Here is a 20,301-nt window from a genome sequence, read left to right as displayed (position 1 = left end):
CAGGAGTGGGATGATGCTGGCAGCCCTTCTGTAGCAACAGGGGACATGTAAATAGAGTCCATGGATGGAATGTAGGCTTCCATAATGGTCTGGGCTGTGCACATAACTTTCTGTAGATTTTCATAGCCCTGAGCAGATCAGTTGTCATTCCAAGCCGTTTCTATAGTGCATCTGGAAAAGTTGGTGAGGGACATTATGGACATGCCAAATTTCCTGAGCTTCCTGAGAAAGAAGAGGCGTTGTTGCGCTGCCTTGGCTGTGGCACCAACATGGGAAGTCCAGGACTGGTCATCGGTTACCGTCACTCTCGGGAATTTGACACTGTCAACCCTCTCAATCTCTGCTCCGCTGATGTGTTCTCCTCATTTCTTTCTGCAAACACTTATCGGTTTCTTAATTTTGCTAACACTCGGTCCGCCTCCCCCTCTCTCCCTATTTATTCCAGTTCCCTCTCCCCATCCCCCTCTCTGATGAAGGGTCTAGGCCCGAAACGTCAGCTTTTGTGCTCCTGAGATGCTGCTGGGCCTGCTGTGTTCATCCAGCCTCACATTTTGTTATCTTGGAATCTCCAGCATCTGCAGCTCCCACTATCTCTGAGAGAGAGAGATTGTTGTTATTACACCATGTCACCAAGCTCTCAATCTCCTTTCAGTATTCTGACTCACTGTGGTTTGATATCTAGCCTACCACAGTATCGTCATCAGCAAACTTGTAGATAGCAATCGTTCAGAATTTGACGACACCGTTGTCGGTGTATAGGGAGTACGGTAGGGAGCTGAGGATGGTGAGGGGTGGCTCCAGTATTGAGTGTTTTTGTGGAGGAGGCTCAGTTACCTATCCTCACTGATTGCAGTCTGTGGATCGGAAAGCTGAGGATCCAGTGGCAGGTGGTGGAGCTGAGACCGAGGTCTCTGAGTTTTGAGATAAATTTGGAGGGGATAATGATGTTGAAGGTGGAGCTGTAGTCGATGAGTATGAATCTGATGCAGGTGTCCTTGTTGTCTGGAAGTTCCAGGGATGAGTGCAGGGTTAGGGATATGGCATCTGCTGTGGACCTGTTAGGTCAGTAGGCAAATTGTAAGGGATTGAGGCAGGCTGGGAGACTGGAGCTGATATGAGCCATGACCAGCCTCTCAAAGAACTTCATATTATGGAAGTCAGAGCCAATGGGCAGTAATCATTAATGCACATTGCACATGTTTTCTTAGCTACTGGGATGATGGTGGTCTTCTTGAAGCAGGTGGGGACTTCGGCTTGTAGAAGAGAGATGTTGAAGATATTGGTGAATACTTCCACCAGCTGGTCCACACTGGATCTAAGTGCATGGCTCGAGATTCCATCCAGGCCCATCACTTTCCTTGGGTTGACTCTCAGGAAGATCGATCTGATGTCTGTGGCAGTGACTGAGAGAACAGGTGTGTTTGGGGTTGCTAGAGCAGATGACACCACAACGCTGGCATCCTGCTCCAACTGAGCTTTAAAAGTGTTGAGCACATGAGGGATGAATGTGTCTTTGCCCACTTTCTCACACTGCTTCATTTTGTGTCCTGTAATGTTGTTTAGGCCTTGCCATAGGTGGCTTCAGGTTATATTGTTGGTTTGGGCCTCTAACTTGATCTGAAACTTCCTCTTGGCATCTCTGATGGCTTTGCAGAGGTCTGGATCGTCCAACTTGAATGCTGCATGCCTGGAAGTGGATTTCCCAGTTCATCCAGGGTTTCCGGTTGGGGAACACCCTCATTGACTTCTTTGGCAAGCAGTCCTCCACACATTTGCTCACATGGTCCATGACAGAGATGGCGTACTTGTCTAGACTTTCCATCATGAGAGTCCTGCCATGAGGCTTTGCTGATGGGGTGGTGTCCAAGCGTGTAGTTTTTAAGCCAAAGCTTCCGGGATGTTCTGTGCCTTTTGCCCAATGGGGTCATGCATGGGGTTCAAAGCACCCAATCGGATTGTGCTAACACCCTTCACTGACGCTGGGGACGTGTAAGGTGCACTTCTTCAAGCACTGGATGGAAAGATGCCAGGAAGTCTGACTGAAACTTCTCCAATACACAACGCTGTGGCTGGTTTAACTGGTTTCCTCCTGAAATTTTATAACCTGTTTGGCTTTGGTTTCCAGTGTTCTCCGATGCCAGTAACTACCAGCTGATATTTAATATAGTTTGGCCAATTTTCTGTCAGGTCTGATTTCTCCGGCTGTGGGAGAATGTCCAATGCTGGGGCCATGGTCACGTGAAACACTGAAAACTGAGGAAAACCCATGGAGATGGTCAGTCAAAGTAGCCACACAATGAAGCAGGTTATTGGGAACCCAATGGAAGCTGGGAATAAATGTCCACTGTCTGTTATAGGGATGTAACTCTGTGGAGAGTACAATGGACAATAGTTACAAAACAGGAATGCTTCTCTCTCTTCTTCAAAATAAAAACAATTGCCTGCAAAAGTAAACCATGTCAGAGAAATTCTGCTACTCTCTTCTGAACTAATTTTAGTTGCACCCAACATCCAAGGTAAGAACATAACAACTAGGAGCAGGAGTAGGCCATCCGGCCCCTCGAGCCTGCTCCAGCATTTAATAAGATCATGACTGATCTTTGAGACTCAGCTCCACTTACCTGCCTGCTCACCATAACCCTTAATTCCTTCACTGTTCAAAAATTTATCTAGCCTTACCTTAAAAACATTGTGAGGTATCTTCAACCACTACACTGGGCAGGAATTCCACAGATTCACAACCCTTTGGGTGAAGAAGTTCCTCCTGACCTCAGTCCTATATCTGCTTTCCTTTATTTTAAGGCGATGACCTCTAGTCCTAGTTTCACCTGCTAGCAGAAACAACCTCCCTGCCTCCACCTTATCTATTCCCTTCATAATCTTATAGTTTCTGTAAGTTCTCCCCTCATTCTTCTAAATTCCAATGAGTATAATCCCAGTCTACTCAGTTTCTCCTCATAATCCAATCTTCTCAACTCTCGAATCAACCGAGTGAATCTCCTCTGCACCCTCTCCAGCACTAGTATATCTCTTCTCAAGTAAGGAGAACAAAACTGCACACAGCACTCCAGGTGTGGCCTCACCAGATCCCTATACAGCTGCAGCATAGCCTCCCTGCTTTTAAACTCCATCCCTCTAGCAATGGTAGACAAAATTCCATTTGCCTTTTTAATCACCTGCTGTACCTGCAATCCTACCTTTAGCGATTCACAAGGACAGCCAAGTCCCTTTGCACAGCAGCATGCTGAATTTTTTTACCATTTAAAACATAGTCCATTTTGCTGTTATTCTTACCAAAATGAATGACCTCACACTTATCAACTTTGTACTCCATCTGCCAGATCTTTCTCCACTCACTTAGACTATCTATATCTCTCTGCAGGCTTTCAGTGTCTTCTGCACACTTTGCTTTACCACTCACCTTTGTGTCATCGGCAAATTTTGACTCACCACACTTAGTCCCCAACTCCAAATCATCAATGTAAATTGTAAACAATTGAGATCCCAAAACTGATCCCTGAGGCACACCACTAGCCACAGACCGCCAACCAGAAAAACACCCATTTACTCCTACTCTTTGCTTTCTACTGGTCAACGAATCCTCTATCCATGCCAATACATATATCCCATTGAATATTGGGATATACAATAAGAGTCCAATAAAAATACCTTCTCAAATGCAGTTTGGGGAAAGCAATAATTACTGGTCTATCAGTGACGTCACATCCATAAAAGTATAAAAAGAATCCAATTATGCTTTTAGTGATGTATTAGAGTGAAAGATTTAGAGAGCAAAATCTTAAACATGTCATTTTGTCAGTTACAGAGTCATAGAGTGGTATTGCATGAAAAAGACCCTTGGGTCCAACTACTCCACATCGACAAAGTTCCCAAACTAGTCCCATCCGTATGCCTTTGGCCCATATCCCTCCAAACCTTTCTTATTCATGTCCTATCCAAATATCTTCTAAACATTTTGATTGTACTTCCATCCACCATTTCCTCTAATAGTTCATTCCACACACTAACCATTCTCTTTGTCAAATGTTGTCTCTGATGTCCTTTTTAAAACTTTCTCCTCTCACCTTAAATAAATGCCCCCAGTTTTGAACTGCCTGACCTTAAGGAAAAAATCCTTTGATATCCACCTCATTTCTTGAGTACAACATTGAAGTTTCTTAAAAAATATTCGTTTCTGTGGCACCTGATAAACCCGAAATGCAAGTTCTTTAATCAGGGTGTGTAACTTTGCTGAAGTTAACACTACTCATGTCAACAATATTCGTGTACTAAGTCCAAACGAATCATACTTAGCGTGCACTTCAAATGGAGAGTTTCAGTCTGCATGATCTGTTAGGAGAATAATTGCTCTGAAGTGAAATAAAGAAGAAAAAAAGAGTGAGATAACAAAATCCATTGACAAAAATAGCAAAAAGCTGACAAGAAATTGACGGAAGAAGGTGAATAACGTATTTGTGGGAAGTCATTTTAAAGTGAGTGAACAACAAATTAGTTTTACAAGCTGAGCTACTATAAATCATGGGCTACTCAGAAAATGAATTCGCTAAAGCACGTAATTAATGTATTAGTTGCCAAATTGAATTGACTGAGCTTGTTTTGACTGATCTTTATTGGACTTGTTTTTAAGTAAGGGGACGTTATCCACTTTATATTCCTTCTACTGTCACTCAAGAAATGAATGCCTACTGCTCATATGTGTTTTCTCCGTGCCAACTTTGCTCAACGTATTTCTCCTTCCGACATCGTTTTCGCACTTGCTTTTTACTTCAGTGTTCACAATCTGGAAATCTGAAATAAACATGGAGAATAATGGAGAAATTTGCAGTCAGACAGCATCTGTGGAGAAAGAAAGAGTTAATATTTGAGTTTGAGTAAATTGTAAGTTCAGTTTATGAAAAGGGATTCTGCTGCTTATGAGAGTAGCCGAAACTATGAGTAGGTCCATCTGTAAAATAATGGGCCAATCGTAAACCTCATCCGGTCAGATTCAGCATAACTAAGGGGAAGCAATTACAATAAATTTGGGGATGATATCATGTCATTATTTCCCAAGATCGTAAACTGAAACATTGAATCACACTTGGCAAACAGCCTTTTGAGCTGTGGGGTGAAGATGGACTTGGAATAATCCATTAATTTCTGGTGCTGGCCTGCTGTCCATTTTTTAAAAATTATCCATCGTAGGGGTCTTTTAGAACCCTAAAAGACACTGCATGAGGACGAGAGTCTCGCTTCAGTGGTAGCACGTCTTTATTCAAGCTTACAGTCGATTACAGCAGGGAGAACTCCGAGACACGGTCTCACAGGATGGCCAGGGAGACTTTGGTTTACAAAGTTAAAACAAACTGCAATTGTACAGTGTTTTTAGCAAGGCGAGGTCATTCCTTAGGCAACCGGACATTTTTAATTAAAGTCGGGTGGGCTGAAGATAGGAGAGTGCCGACGCTGAGAACTCTAGCTTTTTGCTATCTGTCCTATGTGACTCATCAGGCTAGGGAAAGGCAGTTTACAGTTACAGCAATATGCGTTATTTCATAAAGATTAATGTTTCCCTGCCCCACCCTCCTAATCGTGTTATTTTAACTCATAATTGCTTAGCCTAAATTAAACAGTCTCAACATAGAAGTATTGCACAATTCCCTGTCGTGGTTACTAACCGTCAAATCCTGAGTCAGAAGGGAACAGACTTTAAGTTTTAACAACTGTGTGCCATCTTCATCTTCCATCCTTGCTCTAGGATAACCTGATTGCGCGTTTGTGTGTAGTGTCCTGGGGATTTGTGACTTGTTTGGTGCGACTTAAGCTCCAATTAATTTAAATTAATTCCTGGGTTCTCCCAAACCTTATGGGCTTCGGTGCTCCTGAAAACCTTTCAATTTCCGACCTCACTGCCACTTCCCCGAGTTAATTTCAGTGATCCTCCTTTACCCACTCCACCTTCTCAGGATTTGCTGACCAATGAAGTGTTCCTGAATGTTTTCCAGTTTTGGGTTTCCCATTGTTGTGCTCATTGTTGTCTGTTTCCTGCCTTCCCAGCCTCCTTGGGTTGTCCATCTCTTTAGTTTTAGTTTATAATTGACTTCCAGACAAATTATTCACCAGTAAATTATCAATCCCAGGCTTTGATGGTCTTGTGACAGTCCCCAAACATACAAGACCAGCAATAAATTCACTTCTGACTAACCTGTAAACAGTGACATTTATACATTTTCCTATGAGCCCCTTTCTTAACACATTGGAATTTAATTTGTTTCCAGGTGGAAAACCTTTTGTTTTCTCCACTAGCAAGGTCTGTGAGCACTCAACACCTTGGGGTATGCAGGTTCAGTTCCTGGCTATTTAAAACAATTGTTAATAATGTAACATCCTTGTTTAAGATGGGAAGGAGGCAGAAGATAGGAAATGACAGGCCATTTAGCCCTGACCTCAGTTGTTGGTAAGATTCTAGAGTCCATTATTAAAGATGAGAATGTATTGTACTTGGAAATGCTTGGTAAAATTGAATTGAATCAGCATGGCTTCGTCGGGAGAGGTGATGCCTGACAACTTTGTTGGAAGAGGTGATGGGAATGAGCAACTTAAGCAAAGGAGAGCGAGTGGGCATGAAGGATTTGGTTTTTCAGAAAGTCTTTGACAAATTGCTACACAGCAGACTGCAAAATAAAGGAAGAGACCATGGTGTTGGTGCCAAGGTGCTGGCATGGATAGAGGAACAAAAACAAAGTTGCTGGAAAAGCTCAGCAGGTCTGGCAGCTTCTGTGAAGGGAAAAAGACAGAGTTAACATATCGGGTCTGGTGAACATGGATAGAGGATTGGCTGACTGGCAGAAAGCAAAGAATGGGGATAATTTTTCAGAATGGCAGCCAGTGCCTAGTGGAGTTTCCACAGGAGTCAGTGTTGGGGCTACAATGACTCATGTGATGCATTAATGATCTGGATGAAGGAACTGAGGGCATTATTGCTAAGTTTGCAGATGACAAAAAGATAGGTGAAGAGAACAGGTAGTGTTGAGGAGGTGGGAATGCTGCTGGAGGACTTGGACAGGTTTGAGAGTGAGCAAAGAGTGGCAAATGGAATACATAGTGGGAAAGCATGCGGTTATGCATTTTGTTAAGAAGAGGTATGAACTATTTTCTAATTAGGAAAGGTTTCAGAAATCTGAAGCACAAAGGGAGTTAGGAGTCCTAGTTATGGATTCTCTTCAGTTAACATGCAGGCTCAGCTGGCAGTTAGGAAGGCAAATATTCAATGGCTAGAATGATCCCATATGTAATGGTCAATGGTATTTATCACTGTCCTGCACATTCCCAACATCTTTCCTGCTCCATAGTCATACTTGAGCAAACCTGAAACGACAACCTTCCTGCTTCTCTGATGCTGCCTGACCTGTTGTGTTCCTCCAGCTCAACACTGTATTGTCTCTAAACACCATTAATTTCATAGACACTGTTCTTGCGACTTCAGTTTGTTTGAATTTTTTTCTCTGTTTATGTGCCCTTTTATTGGCAGTGAAAGCATCTGGTACAGTAACCCACCTGTCTCCCATCTGAATCTCTCCTTTAAATGGCCAGTGAGCGTTCTACATTTTCTGTCTCACCTCCAGTTTTTCTCCAGGCTGTCTCTGCAGTATTTACCTCACACCTATCTCATTCTGGTTTGTGCCAACTTTCAGACATTTGCTTCCCTGACTTTTTCTATCCATGTGTTAATTCATAGACATCACTCAGATTTGCTGCTTGTTTGGGCCTTGCTATAATCTGCACCTCAACATGAATCTGAATTGGAAAGGATAGGGAGTTTTGAATCTCATGAGGAGAATTACCTCATGTGGGTCTTTGTGAGTGGCTACAATGTTAAGTAGCTGCAATAACAGTCAAATGTGAACTGCATCAGCCATTTATATTCTCAGTATAACTAGTCAGGCCAGTTTCTTTTGCGTTCGGAACCTTTTGTCTATATGGCTCTTGTAATAGTTGATCTCAAAATCAAATATTGTTGAGCTTTTCCTGTCAGTTTCCTCCATAGCAGCAATGTCAAACAATAGACTGGCCATTCTGACAGCTGTGCCAATCGTTCAAAGTAATAAAGAAGGTGCCTAACTCTTCCTTGTCAGATTTTGGGAGGAAATATGCAAGTATGAAGACCTGGGATGTCCAGGCTACTTTTGTGGTGTCTTACTGAACATGTTTTCAGTTCAGGGTGTTTTAAATTACATTGCCTTATCATTTTCATTCTTTCTTGCTAGAAATCTCTGTTCTTCATTTTTTCCTGTTTGTCCCTCTACTCTTCTTTCTGTACTGGTACAGCTTGGCTAAGAGTGTGGCTACTTTTGAAACACAAGTCCTCAGTGCTATTGCTGGAATTTTGCCATGGGCCATAACCTTTGTCCTACCCAGTGCCTCCAAACACTTCTTGAATATCTGTTGGAGTAAATCAAATTGGCTGAAGACTGGAATCTGTGATTCTGGGGATAGCTGGAAGAGGCCAAGGTGGATCATCCTCTTGGTACTCCTGGCTGAAGATTGCTGCAAAATCTTCAGCCTTACCTTTTGCACTGATGTGCTGGGCTCTCCTGTCATTGGAGTTAGGGACATTCACTTGATTGGCATCACATTCACAAACATTCATTCCTGCCACCCCTGATGTTCAACAGCAACACTTTATACCATCCAAAAGGAACATCCCAGAAATTCACCAAGATTCCTTGCGCAACGCTTTGCAAACCCATGGCCACTATCATCCAGAGGGATAAGGACAGCAGATACATGAGGGCACCACCACCTTCAAGTTCACCTCCAAGTCACTCACCGTCCTACCTTGCAATTATATCACTGTTCCTTCAGTGCCATGGTCTCAAAACCCTAGAATTTCCTGTCCAAGGGCATCGTGGGTCAACCTATAGCACATAAATTGTAGTGGTTCAAATAGGCAGCTCACCACCACTTTCTGAAGGTCAGCTAGAGACAGGCAATAAATCCTGGCCCAACCAACAAGGTCCATGTCCTGTGAGCAAATCTTAAAAACTAAGCTGATATAGTGTGAACTGCCGATGTTGGAGAATCTGAGATAACAAGGTGTAGAGCTGGATGAACACAGCAGGCCAATTAGCATCAGAGGAGCAGGAAGGCTGATGTTTCAGGTCTGGACCCTTCAGAAATGAAAGAGTTTTTCATTTCTAAAGAAGAGTCCAGACATAAAACGTCAGCTCCTCTGATGCTGCTTGGTCTGCTGTGCTCATCCAGCTCTACACCTTGTTATCCCTGATTACAAATTAACCTGTTTCATTTTGCTCACTTACCAGCACAAGAGACTTTGCCATCGTTTTGCAATTGTCTTTTCTAGCTTTCAGTCAGAGCTCTATCTTTAACAACTTAATGATTTGCTTTTAATTCTTCCAGGACCAAAGCTGTTAGAATCTCAAAAGCTATTTTATTCTGATCTATGAAAGCGTTGATAGCAAACTGGGACATCTTAGCACTTGAAGTGTTAGAATTTCAAGAAAACCTTTCCATAGCTTCTAATTTTTTTTAAATAAGCAAACCTTTTTGAAAAAAGCAAATTGTTCTCCCTCTCCAAACTCTTTCGTTAGTCACTAAGTTTGAATGGAACAATTAACCCACAAATTTCTTATGACTGGATGAGGGGGACTCACAGCTCACCCTAAACAACATCACCTTCAAACACCTCCCCCTCCCCCGAGCAGTACCAACAAATATTCTTTGTTTCTTTAGTATATAGCCACCACATTTCAAGCAACAAAAACAGGAGTTGCTGGAAAAGCTCAGCAGGTCTGGCAGCATCTGTGGAGAAAAAAAATCAGAGTTAACGTTTCAGGTCCGGTGACCCTTCCTCAGAACTGTTGAAGAAAACTTTGTTCACCAGATGAAAAATGTAGGAGGGTAAGTTCCATGAGAAGATGTAGTAAAACATGGCAACAACTACATACACTCTCAGAATTATGTGACAGAAAGAAGGTAAGAGATATGGGTAAAGAAAGAGCATTTTACAGAGTTTCAGAGTTTTTGAATGGTTAGAATGAAAATACCTGAATTCTGCAGTTTACTGCTGTCTGGTTTCTGTTGTTATGGCAAAGCTACAGATGTGCATGAATTTATGGTGAATTGTGACTGCCATTCTGATTTATTTTTCATCTGCTAGCTTCTGAGCTTGAAGGTGAGAGACGGTAGAAAGAAAAGTTAACTCTTGCCCACAAATTTACTCTCCCTTGTCTCATTTTTTTTAACTCATGAAAGTTTCAGATGTTAAATTCAAAAGGCAAATGTTAAATATTGATAGTCCATTCTCACTAAGGTCATCAGTCCAAAGATGTGCAGACTAGGTGGATTGGCCATGCTAATTTGCCCGTAATGTTCAGGAGTGTGTGGGTTATAGAGGGATGGGTCTGGGTGGGATGCTTCAAGGTGCGGTGTGAACTTGCTGGGCCAAAGGTCCTGTTTCCACACTGTAGGGAATCTAATCTAATAGCATCCCATCTCACTTTCCACCTTAAAGTTGAACTGCTTGTTTGATGCTTTAATAAACTGTTACATATTTTTAAAGTTATATTGTGTCTCATGATTTTCTGTATCAACAATTTGAAGAACCCAATTCCATTGTCCTTTTCAGTGGAGGTTTCATCTGGATCCTTATTATATCCCAGAACATTACTGTCTGATTGTAACTGAATAATAAAGGCTATCCATTTTCCCTTCAGGGAGTGACTGATCAATTCTGCAGGCCCACTTAAGTCATTCTGGTTCCTGGCTTTATACTAAACTTGAGATTGAAACAAGTGAATGAGCAGGTGGATCACATCTCCAATAGCCACAAATTGGGTTTGGGCCATAATACAGCACACTCAATGACTTCTTCCTCCCTTGCAATATCATTATGCACTGTCCAATTCTTGCTTCACCTCCCCCATTTTCTTCGCTCAGGTGACAATTGTCCAAAGAAAGGGTAAATTAGTTTAAGGAAAGGTATAATGGATTTATTTTCAGTGGGGAGGCATGGGTGTAGTGATTGTGGCAGTGGTCTGCTGGACTGTTAATCCAGAGAACCAGGCAATGTTCTCGGGACCGAGGTTCAAATCTCCACTGCGGCTGAATGTTGGAATTTGAATTCAATAGAAATCTGGAATTAAGAGCTTTATGATGACCATGAATCGATTGTCAGAAGAACCCATCTGGTTCGTTCGTGTCCTTTAGGGAATGAAAGTGCCATCCTGAACTGGTCTGGCCTACATGTGACTCCAGATCGACACCATGCCCCCTGGGCTGTTAGGGATAGGCTATAAATGCTGACTTGGCTTTTGATTCCTTCACCCTGTGAATAAATAAAAGAGTTTTGAGAGTATAGCATCACCCTGATCAATTTTCAAACAATTTAGCATTGATGTTGTAAACATGTCATGCCACGGTATTACTGTCCATGAACAAATCCAACACTTGCAGTTTCAATTAATTTTGTTCCTGAGGTTCTTCAGAGCATAAGTACAGCTTTATCTTGTCAGTGGAACCATTTGTGTATTGGAATGTTTTAACAGCAAGCACGTGGCACAAAGCTGAAGAATACAAGCAGTGACACCGAGTGCCTCAATCAGGGAATTTGGTAAGTGAAGGAATTTGGTGCAGTGAGAGTAGAGATACTATCTGACCTTTCACATGAGAAGTGTGGTCCTGAAGCAGAGACATCATGGTTCCAAGTGAGAGAGTCACAGATCACGAGACCGGAGAGTTAAAAGGTGGAGGCATGAGTTAGGAGCACAGTTTAGGATTGCTTTCAAGAGCGCCTGCTCAGCAATAACCTGCTCAGTGATGCCCAGTTTGGGTTTATTCAGCGTCTCTCAAAACCTGACCTCATTACATAGATAACACAGTGTAGAGCTGGAGGAACACAGCAGGTCAGGTATCATCAGAGGAGCAGGAAAGTTGATGTTTCGGGTTGGGACCCTCCTTCATAAAATGAATTTCTGAAGAAGGGTCCAGACCTGAAATGTCATTTTCCTGCTCTTCTGATGCTGCCTGGCCTGCAATGTTCATCCAACTCCACACCTTGTTCTTTCAGAAAATGAAAATGGCCTTCCAGCTCCATACCGTGTTATCTCTGACTCCAGAATCAGCAGTTCTTATTATCTCTGACCTCATTACAGTGTTGATTCAAACATGGACAAAACAGCTGGATTCCAGAGAGGGAGTGACAGTGATTACCTTTGACATTAAGGCTACATTTGACTGAAAGTACCACCAAAGAACCCCAGCAAAATGGGAATCAGGGGAAAATCTCCACTGGTTGCAGACAACCTGACATGTAGGAAGAGGGTCGTGGCTGTTGGAGATCAGTCATCTCAGCCCTAGACCATCTCTTCTATAGTTGTTCAGTATATGGCCTCGATCTATCCATCTTCAGATGCTTCATCATCATAAAGTCAGAAGTGAGAACATTTACCAATGATTGTACAATGTTCAACATCATTCAAGACTCTTCAAATTCTGAAGCAGTCAGGGTCAAATTGCAAATAGATCTAGACAATATTCGGACTTGGGCTGAAAAGTAAAGTGTAACATTCATGCCATAAAAATGCCAGGTAATGACTGTCTGAAATATGTGATAATCCACCTACCACCCTTTAACATTCAATGATGTTAACATCACTGAACCCCCACTATCAACACTGGAGGTGACTATTGACCAGAAACTGAACTGGATGTATACAGTGCCTCCAAGAGGAGATTAGAGACCTAGCAAAACTACAGTGAATAACCTATCTCGTGACTCTACAGAGCCAGTCCACTATCTACAAGGGTCAAGACAGGAAGATAATGGGACACGACCAATTTTCCTGGATGACTAAACAGTCTTTGATTCACTTACTGATCAATAATGCACCTAACATGGCTTTAAAAATCTTCACTGGCCTTGTTTCCTCCACTTTCAGAGGTAGAGATTTCCATGGTCCCATAGCCTTCTGGAAAAGAAATGCCTGTTGTCAATGTCGAGAACGAATGACCCCTTATTTTAAAACAGTGCCCTCTAGCTCCGTACTCACTGACAAGAGGAAATGTTTCGCTCTTTTAAACTCCAGAAAGAGAAGAAGCGCAAGCTGTTTAATGTTTGCCCATAAGAGAGCTGTTATTCCAAGTACCAACCTGGTAAAGAGTCTCTGAATTGGCTTCTTGGCATTTGGGTGCCTTCTTACAAAATAAGAATAAAACTAGAGTATTCAAGATGTACTGTCAGCAATGCGCTGTCTCACTGAAGATCAACACCTTAACATTGATGTCCAATACTTCTCGCAATAAAGTATAGCATTCTATTAGTTTTCTTGATCACTCGCTTTACCTGCACATTAGCATTTTGTGATTCAGGAACTAGAACATGTAAACACCTCTTCAGTTTAGAATACTGAAGTCAATTTCCATTTATTTAATATTCTGTTTTTCCATTCCTCCTGCAACAGTGAACACCTTCTCGTTTACCCTCCCTATACTCAGTCAGACAGATTTATGCTCGCTTGTTTAACCCATCTGTGTCAGTACTTACTTTGTTATCTTCACAACACACTTTCTGATCTAATCTGTGTAAACTGCAAATTTACTGTCATCCATTTCATCTACTCATCTAAGTCATTGCTATGTATTGTAAAAGGTTTGAGTGCCAACATAGATCCCTATAGGACTCCACTCATTTGCATTGCTAATCAGAAAGACCCACTTTATTTCCTGCCAGTTAACCAATCTTCCATCTTTACTAGTATGTTACTCGTGACAATATGAGCTCCAACTCTCCACAATAATCTCTCATGGAGCACTGTGTCCAGTGCTCTCTGGAAAGCGAAGTATAGTTTATCTGACAGCTTGCTTTTATTCACAGTGCTTGTCACTGTTGCAAAGACTCACAATTGGTGAAACACAATATTCCTTTCACACATGAAGATTCTTTCTGATTGCTTCAGCTTTTCCAACGAGCTTTTAATGAGCAAACCTAGCACTTTCCCCACCAAAGACATCGGCTAACTGGCCTGTAGTTTCCTGCTTTCTGCCACCCTCCCTTCTTGAACAGGGAGTTTATGTTTGCTACATTCACTCTTATGGAACCATGTCTGAATCTAAAGAATTTAACAAAATCAACTCTAAAGCATGTATGACCTCATTAATCATTGCTTTTAAGACACTGGATGAAGTCAATCTGGACCTGGTAAATTATCAACCCGCAACTCCATTAATTTATAGATGCAGAGCCACAGAGTCATAGAGCAGAGGAACAGACTGTTTGATCCAACTCATCCACACCGACCAAGTTTCCTAAACTAAACTCGTCCCACTTTCCTGCATTTAGCCCTTATCCCTCTCAACCTTTCCCATTCATGTACCTGTCCAAATGTCTTTGAAATGTTGTAATTTTACCCACATCTACCATTATCTCTGGCAGTCATTCCACACATAAACAACCCTCTGTGTGCAAAGGTTTCCCCTCATGTCCCTTTTATATTTCCTCCTCTCACCTTAAAAATACGCCCTCTCATATTGAACTCCCCATGCTGAGTTACTGGCCTTGACTATTCATGTTACCTATAGCCCTCATGATTTATAAACTTTTATAAGACCACACCACAATCCCTAAAGCCCCTGTGGAAAAAGTTCCAGTCTATTTGGCCTCTCCTTATAACTCACACCCTCTAGTCTCGGCAAATATCTTGATAAATCTGCCTTAGCACTCTCCAGTTTAAGAAAACCCTTCCTATAGCAGGGTGATGAGAACTGTACACAGTATTCCAAAAGTGGCCCCATTGACGCTCTGTACAACATCAACATGACGTCCCAACTCCTATACTCAATGATCTGAACAATGAAGGCAAGCGTGCTAATTGGCTTCTTAACCAGCCTGTCTAGGTGTGATGCAACTTTCAAAGAATTCTGCATCTGAACACCTAGATCTCTCTGTTTGACAAAACTACACAAGGCTACGTCATTAAATGTATAAATCTTGTTCTTTTTTGCTTACCAAAATGCAATACCTCACTTTTATCTCAATTTAATTTCATCTGCTGCTTCCGCAGCACCAGACCCTGTGGAATACCACAGGTTACAGGTCTCAAGTCCCAAAAAGCAATCATCCACCATCACCCTCCGCCTCTACCTATCAAACCCATTTGGGTGTCCAATGAGAAAGCTCTCCCTCAATCCCATGTGATCTACATTTTCTGACCAGGCCACCATGTGGAACCAAAGGCTTCATTAAGGTCAATGTAGACAACATCTACTGCTATACCGTCATCTTTATCTTTGAACATATCTTCAAAAAAATCAATAAAGTTCATGAGATGCCATTACCCAGGCACAAATCCATGCTGACTATCCCTCATCAGTCCTTGCCTCTTCAAATGCAATGTAAATCTTATTTCTCAGAATCCTGTCTAACAACTTAGCCACCACTGATATCAGACTCACCAGCCTATCGTTCCCAGATTATGTGCCAAGATTGGAGGTTTTCAGTTATAAGGAGAGGCCGAATAGACTGGAACTTTTTCCACAGGGGCTTTAGGCATTGATGTGTGATCTTATAAAAGTTTATAAATCATGAGGGCTATAGATAACATGATTAGTCAAGGCCAGTAACTCAGCATGGTGAGTTCAGTACGAGAGGGCGTATTTTTAAGGTGAGAGGAGGAAATATAAAGGGGACATTAAGGGAAACTTTTGCACACAGAGGGTTGTTTATGTGTGGAATGACTGCCAGAGATAATGGTAGATGTGGGTAAAATTACAACATTTCAAAGACATTTGGACAGGTATTATTTAATGTGACAGGATTATTTAACAACCTCACAATAATGGCACCTCAGGGTAGTTGTGATCATAGAGGGACCATTAAAGGCACAAAGCCATGTTCTCCATTGGAAAACCCTCCACTGGATGGTACATTTGCTTACTTCTTGCTCTTCCGCTTTCAGCAAATAGAGGAGAAAACTGATTCCGTTCAATAGAAAGTCTCTGTTATCAAATTAATCAAACCTGAAACAGTGTAAGGCCTGTAACATCTAACAATTAAATGGTTCTCCCCAAGTCTCCACATGCCAACTGTGAAGCTACATTTTTGTCCCATATCTATCTTGTTACTTTATATCCATTTGCACTAAGTTGTTATGCCGTCTGTTTTATCAAAAATGCATCATACTCATTTCTCAAAAGGGCCTTTGCAAAATAAATAATCCTACAGCAATATTTGGAAAATTGTCCTTCATCATTGGTGTAATATTAACAAGCAATTTCTGGATTTTCAGAAACTCCACTTCAGGAAATCGTGAACTTCTAATCATAAGGTGAAGAGACTCTGGATATGGTTCATTTGATGAAAGCTTGTGCTTGTCCAGTCATGAAAGTGCTGGCCTTTACATCTTTGTTTCTTTTCATAATGACAGTTTCTGTAATGTATAATTATCGCTTAAAATATGGCCTAATTTCCAATTATTTCCAACCTTTTAAAAATGCAACCACTTCATTGGAATTTGGAACAGAAAATGGCTCTGCACAGGCGATGATTGCTTCAAAGGGATTTTGGACAATTAACTCCATTGGACGACTTGGCAACCAGATGGGGGAGTATGCAACACTATATGCATTGGCAAAATTGAATGGCCATCAGGCATATATTTTACCTTCCATGGCCAATTACCTGGCCCCTATCTTCAAAATTACTCTTCCAACCCTCCATGACAGTGTGAGAAAGGCAATAAAATGGAAGAATTATCCACTCCATGACTGGATGGAGGATACGTACCGTAGTATAAAAGGAGATTATGTCCGGCTCTCAGGATACACCTGTTCCTGGACTTTCTACCATCACATCCGGTCAGAAATTCTTCGTGAGTTTACTTTGCATGATTTTATCGTAGAACAGACTGATATATTCCTCAGACGCATTAGAGGTGAGCGAAAGAATGTGACTTATGTTGGTGTTCATGTTCGAAGGGGAGATTATATTCATGTCATGCCAAATGCTTGGAAAGGAGTTATAGCTGATAAGAAATATTTAGACACAGCAATGGCCTACTTCAGAAATAAATACAAAAATGTGGTTTTTGCAGTGACAAGCAATGGAATGGACTGGTGTAAGCAAAACATTAATAACTCCAAAGGAGATGTTTACTTTTCAGATGATCCAAAGCAGGCCACTGTGGCTTTTGACTTTTCTATTCTTGCACATTGTAACCACACAATAATGACAATTGGAACGTTTGGTTTCTGGGCTGGCTACTTGGCAGGTGGGGAGACAATTTATCTCACAAACTTTACTTTACCTGAGTCTCATTTTCTTAAAGTGTTTAAATATGAGGCTGCTTTCTTACCTCAATGGATAGGAATTCCTGCGGATCTCTCACCTCTTCTGCACAAAAATACTTCAAAATTGGTCCAGTAGCTACATATCCTATATTCTTTAAAGCTTGTTCGTTTGATATCTCTTGAGTTTAATTCAACTTCATATGGAAAGGAAATTAACTAAACATCTCAAGAAAATTGAGATCGTGGAGAATAAGTGGTTAAGTTCAGAAATCAACGTGTCCAAACACATACTTTGAAATTTATGGAAAATATTCTTGTCTTTGTTTTGTCAAAGCCACTGCATAATATAATTCATTTAGTAACAGTTATGTTGCTGGAGTTGGATAATGGGCAGGACTAAAGCAGTTCATAGTATACAGGTCATATCTGACTAGACAGTACAGCAGTGGAATTAACAATCGAAAACATCTGTATAGGATTGTCTCATCTGTATAGGATATGCCCATTGAATGTTGGTCTTCAGAATAACATTAACCTTAATAACTCAAAGCTCGAATACAAGAGGTCTTTCTTTGTGCTGCAGCAGTGCAAAGCCTCAGTTGGACACTGTGTTTCTGAGACAGGGTGGCATCACCTTTATGCACAGTACATTAGCTTTTCAGGGAGTGCAGAGTAGATTTGCTATAACTCTATCAGACACACAAGGGTTGTATTACAAGGCAGGGCTAAACAAGTTAGGGTCGTAAGTCCCTGAATTTGGAAATTAGAAGTTTCAAAGTAGATTTTATTGGAGGTTTCAAGATATTATGGGGAACTGATTAGCAAAGAAAATGATATCTCCTGGTTTGGGAATCCCGAACTGGGGCATAGAGCCTAATTATTCAAAACAGGTCCTTTCAGGAGAGAGGTAAGGAAAAACGTCTATGTGAAAGGGTGATAGAGGTTTGGAAGTGTCTTTTTCAAATGGTAATTCTCATCTCATTGAATGGTGGAGCAGACTTGAGAGGCTAAATTACTGATTCCTATTTTCATGTTCTAATATGAATCATAAGGAATATGAAGTTTGGTCTGTTTCCATGAGCAGAGGATATTCCTCTCACCCAATAACTGAAAAACTGCTGCAATGAATATCATGAATATTTTCAAATGGGAATGCTGATCAAGAACATTGCTCTACTTTGACAACGTTGGGAACGTTACCTATATATTTGTATATCATTGTGTGGAGAAACTGAGATGATTCTGTGATTTGATGTTACAAGCAATATGCAACACAGCTGAAACACTTTGAAGATATATAGCCTTTAATTGTTTTGTCAATTTGTTCTAATGTGTCACATTAAAATTGATCATTTGTACATCCTCTTTTAACATGTTTCGAACGTTCAAGCCTGATTGGACAAGCATGACAGTTTGTTGACAAATAATGCTGACGTTTCAAGTAAACAAGGAAAATTTAAGATATTGATCTGTAAATCCTGTGGTTTATGGTAACATTTTTATCATAATTAGTGCTAGCAGAAATTGTTCACATTTAGTTTGTCAAACTGCAAGCCCTATGTTCAAACATATAATCTTTGTCACATTGGTAATTTCTAATAATGTTTATTTCTTGCTTTTGTAAATGAATAATGCTGCATGAGATGATCTAAGATGGAATGGTCCAATGGTCCAAGCTGGAATAGAAAATTCTGACTTATATGTCATCAAACTCATAAAGTACTGATAATCCTTTCCAATCACACATGCTGAGAGAAAATAGTTTCCTAAAAATAAATACATTTCTGAAAGTATGTTAATGGATGCTAATAATTTTACTCATGTGTACAACCAGTCCTGTACACTTGATGCTGTCATTGACATGGATTGACTTGAGAAGAATTACTGATCACGCGAGTATTTGCACAACAAATAAAGAGAGAGACAGGCTGGAGTTAAACAGAAGTACTGCAGAGTAGTTTTGCCAAAAATAGAAACCGAGGTATCAACATAACAACCTCCTCTTGTCAGAATATTCACGTTTCTCAAATGTTCTTAACAGTGCTGGTGGGTGAATGAAGAGGAAGCCCAGCCAGCTGTTCTTCTGAGGCATCTGTGCTCTATTTATTCGAGGAGGAAGGCAGAATGTCTTGAGCAGCTGCCCTGTTGAGAACAGAGGCTGTCAACTTGTTGCTTGTACCCACAGAAGGCAAAAGAAAGAAAGTGTTCCAATCAAGGGGAGGACATTCACAGTGGGGGAAATGGGAAGGTAGCATAATAATGCTTGATTGGCAAAAGAATGTGGAGGTTTATGTGTTCTCACAAGGGGTCTGACTCAATGCCTACCAGGGCCAAAATTCTCTCCTTGAACTGTATGAAGAGACCTTGTGGGTACCTTTGGTAGGAGTAAGTTGGAGAATTGTGCTAGTGAGGGGCCATGGTAGTTGGCTACTGAGGCAGGTTTGGGACAATCATTGGTGAAATTCACTAGCCTCCTCAGTGAGATACCAACTTACGAAACTTGACAAAACTGACACTTCATCAACTTTTGGTAAGATTGAGTCACAGTAGTTTGTACTGTTAAATGGTATTTATTTGTAATGGTCATATGTTTCTAACATATTTTTACATATTTTCCTATTCAACCTGTTCAGTATATGCCTCTAGATCGGGTGAGATTTGAACTGAGGCATTCATGGCTCAAAGACTGGGGACACTGCCACTACACTACCACAAAAGTGTCAAACACCCCCCATGCACTTTAGTTTTCTTTTTTCTTTATCCAGAAGAGCTCTTACAAACAACTGAATGTTTTTGTTCCCCTCACCAAATTCCCACAGATTTTTTTTTCATGTGTTAACCACATTCAGAAAATCACCTGCATTTTTAATTGATGTATTTACAGGTAAAATCCGTTAAGGGCAATGCAAGCCTCAAAGCTGAGGGAGAGTCAGGGAAATGGGAAGGGGTCTAAATCAAATGGAGTTATAGAGTCACCGAGTCATTCAGCACAGAAAC

The 20,301-nt window shown here is 41.1% G+C and overlaps 1 protein-coding gene across 7 annotated transcripts in view; it reads left to right on the top strand.

The window, feature by feature from the left end:
- The first annotated feature begins 4,249 nt into the window (after positions 1-4,249).
- Positions 4,250-20,301, top strand: part of LOC125466158 (galactoside alpha-(1,2)-fucosyltransferase 2-like) — a 39,830-nt gene continuing 23,778 nt past the window's right edge. The window contains exons 1-3 of one of the 7 annotated variants that reach the window (XM_059638782.1): positions 4,250-4,493; positions 9,754-9,996; positions 16,305-16,949. In XM_059638782.1, coding sequence (XP_059494765.1) covers positions 16,361-16,949 — 589 coding nt within the window. In that variant the 5' untranslated portion in view covers positions 4,250-4,493; positions 9,754-9,996; positions 16,305-16,360. Of the gene's footprint in view, positions 4,494-9,753; positions 9,997-16,304; positions 19,053-20,301 lie in introns of those variants that run through there. The other 6 variants (XM_059638776.1, XM_059638774.1, XM_048560343.2 and 3 more) reach the window with 6 other exon arrangements.

Source organism: Stegostoma tigrinum, chromosome 31 (genome assembly GCF_030684315.1).
Source record: "Stegostoma tigrinum isolate sSteTig4 chromosome 31, sSteTig4.hap1, whole genome shotgun sequence".
Taxonomy (NCBI): Eukaryota; Metazoa; Chordata; class Chondrichthyes; order Orectolobiformes; family Stegostomatidae; genus Stegostoma; species Stegostoma tigrinum.
Note: the sequence above shows the minus strand (reverse complement) of the source record. Positions and strands in the feature narration are given on the sequence as shown.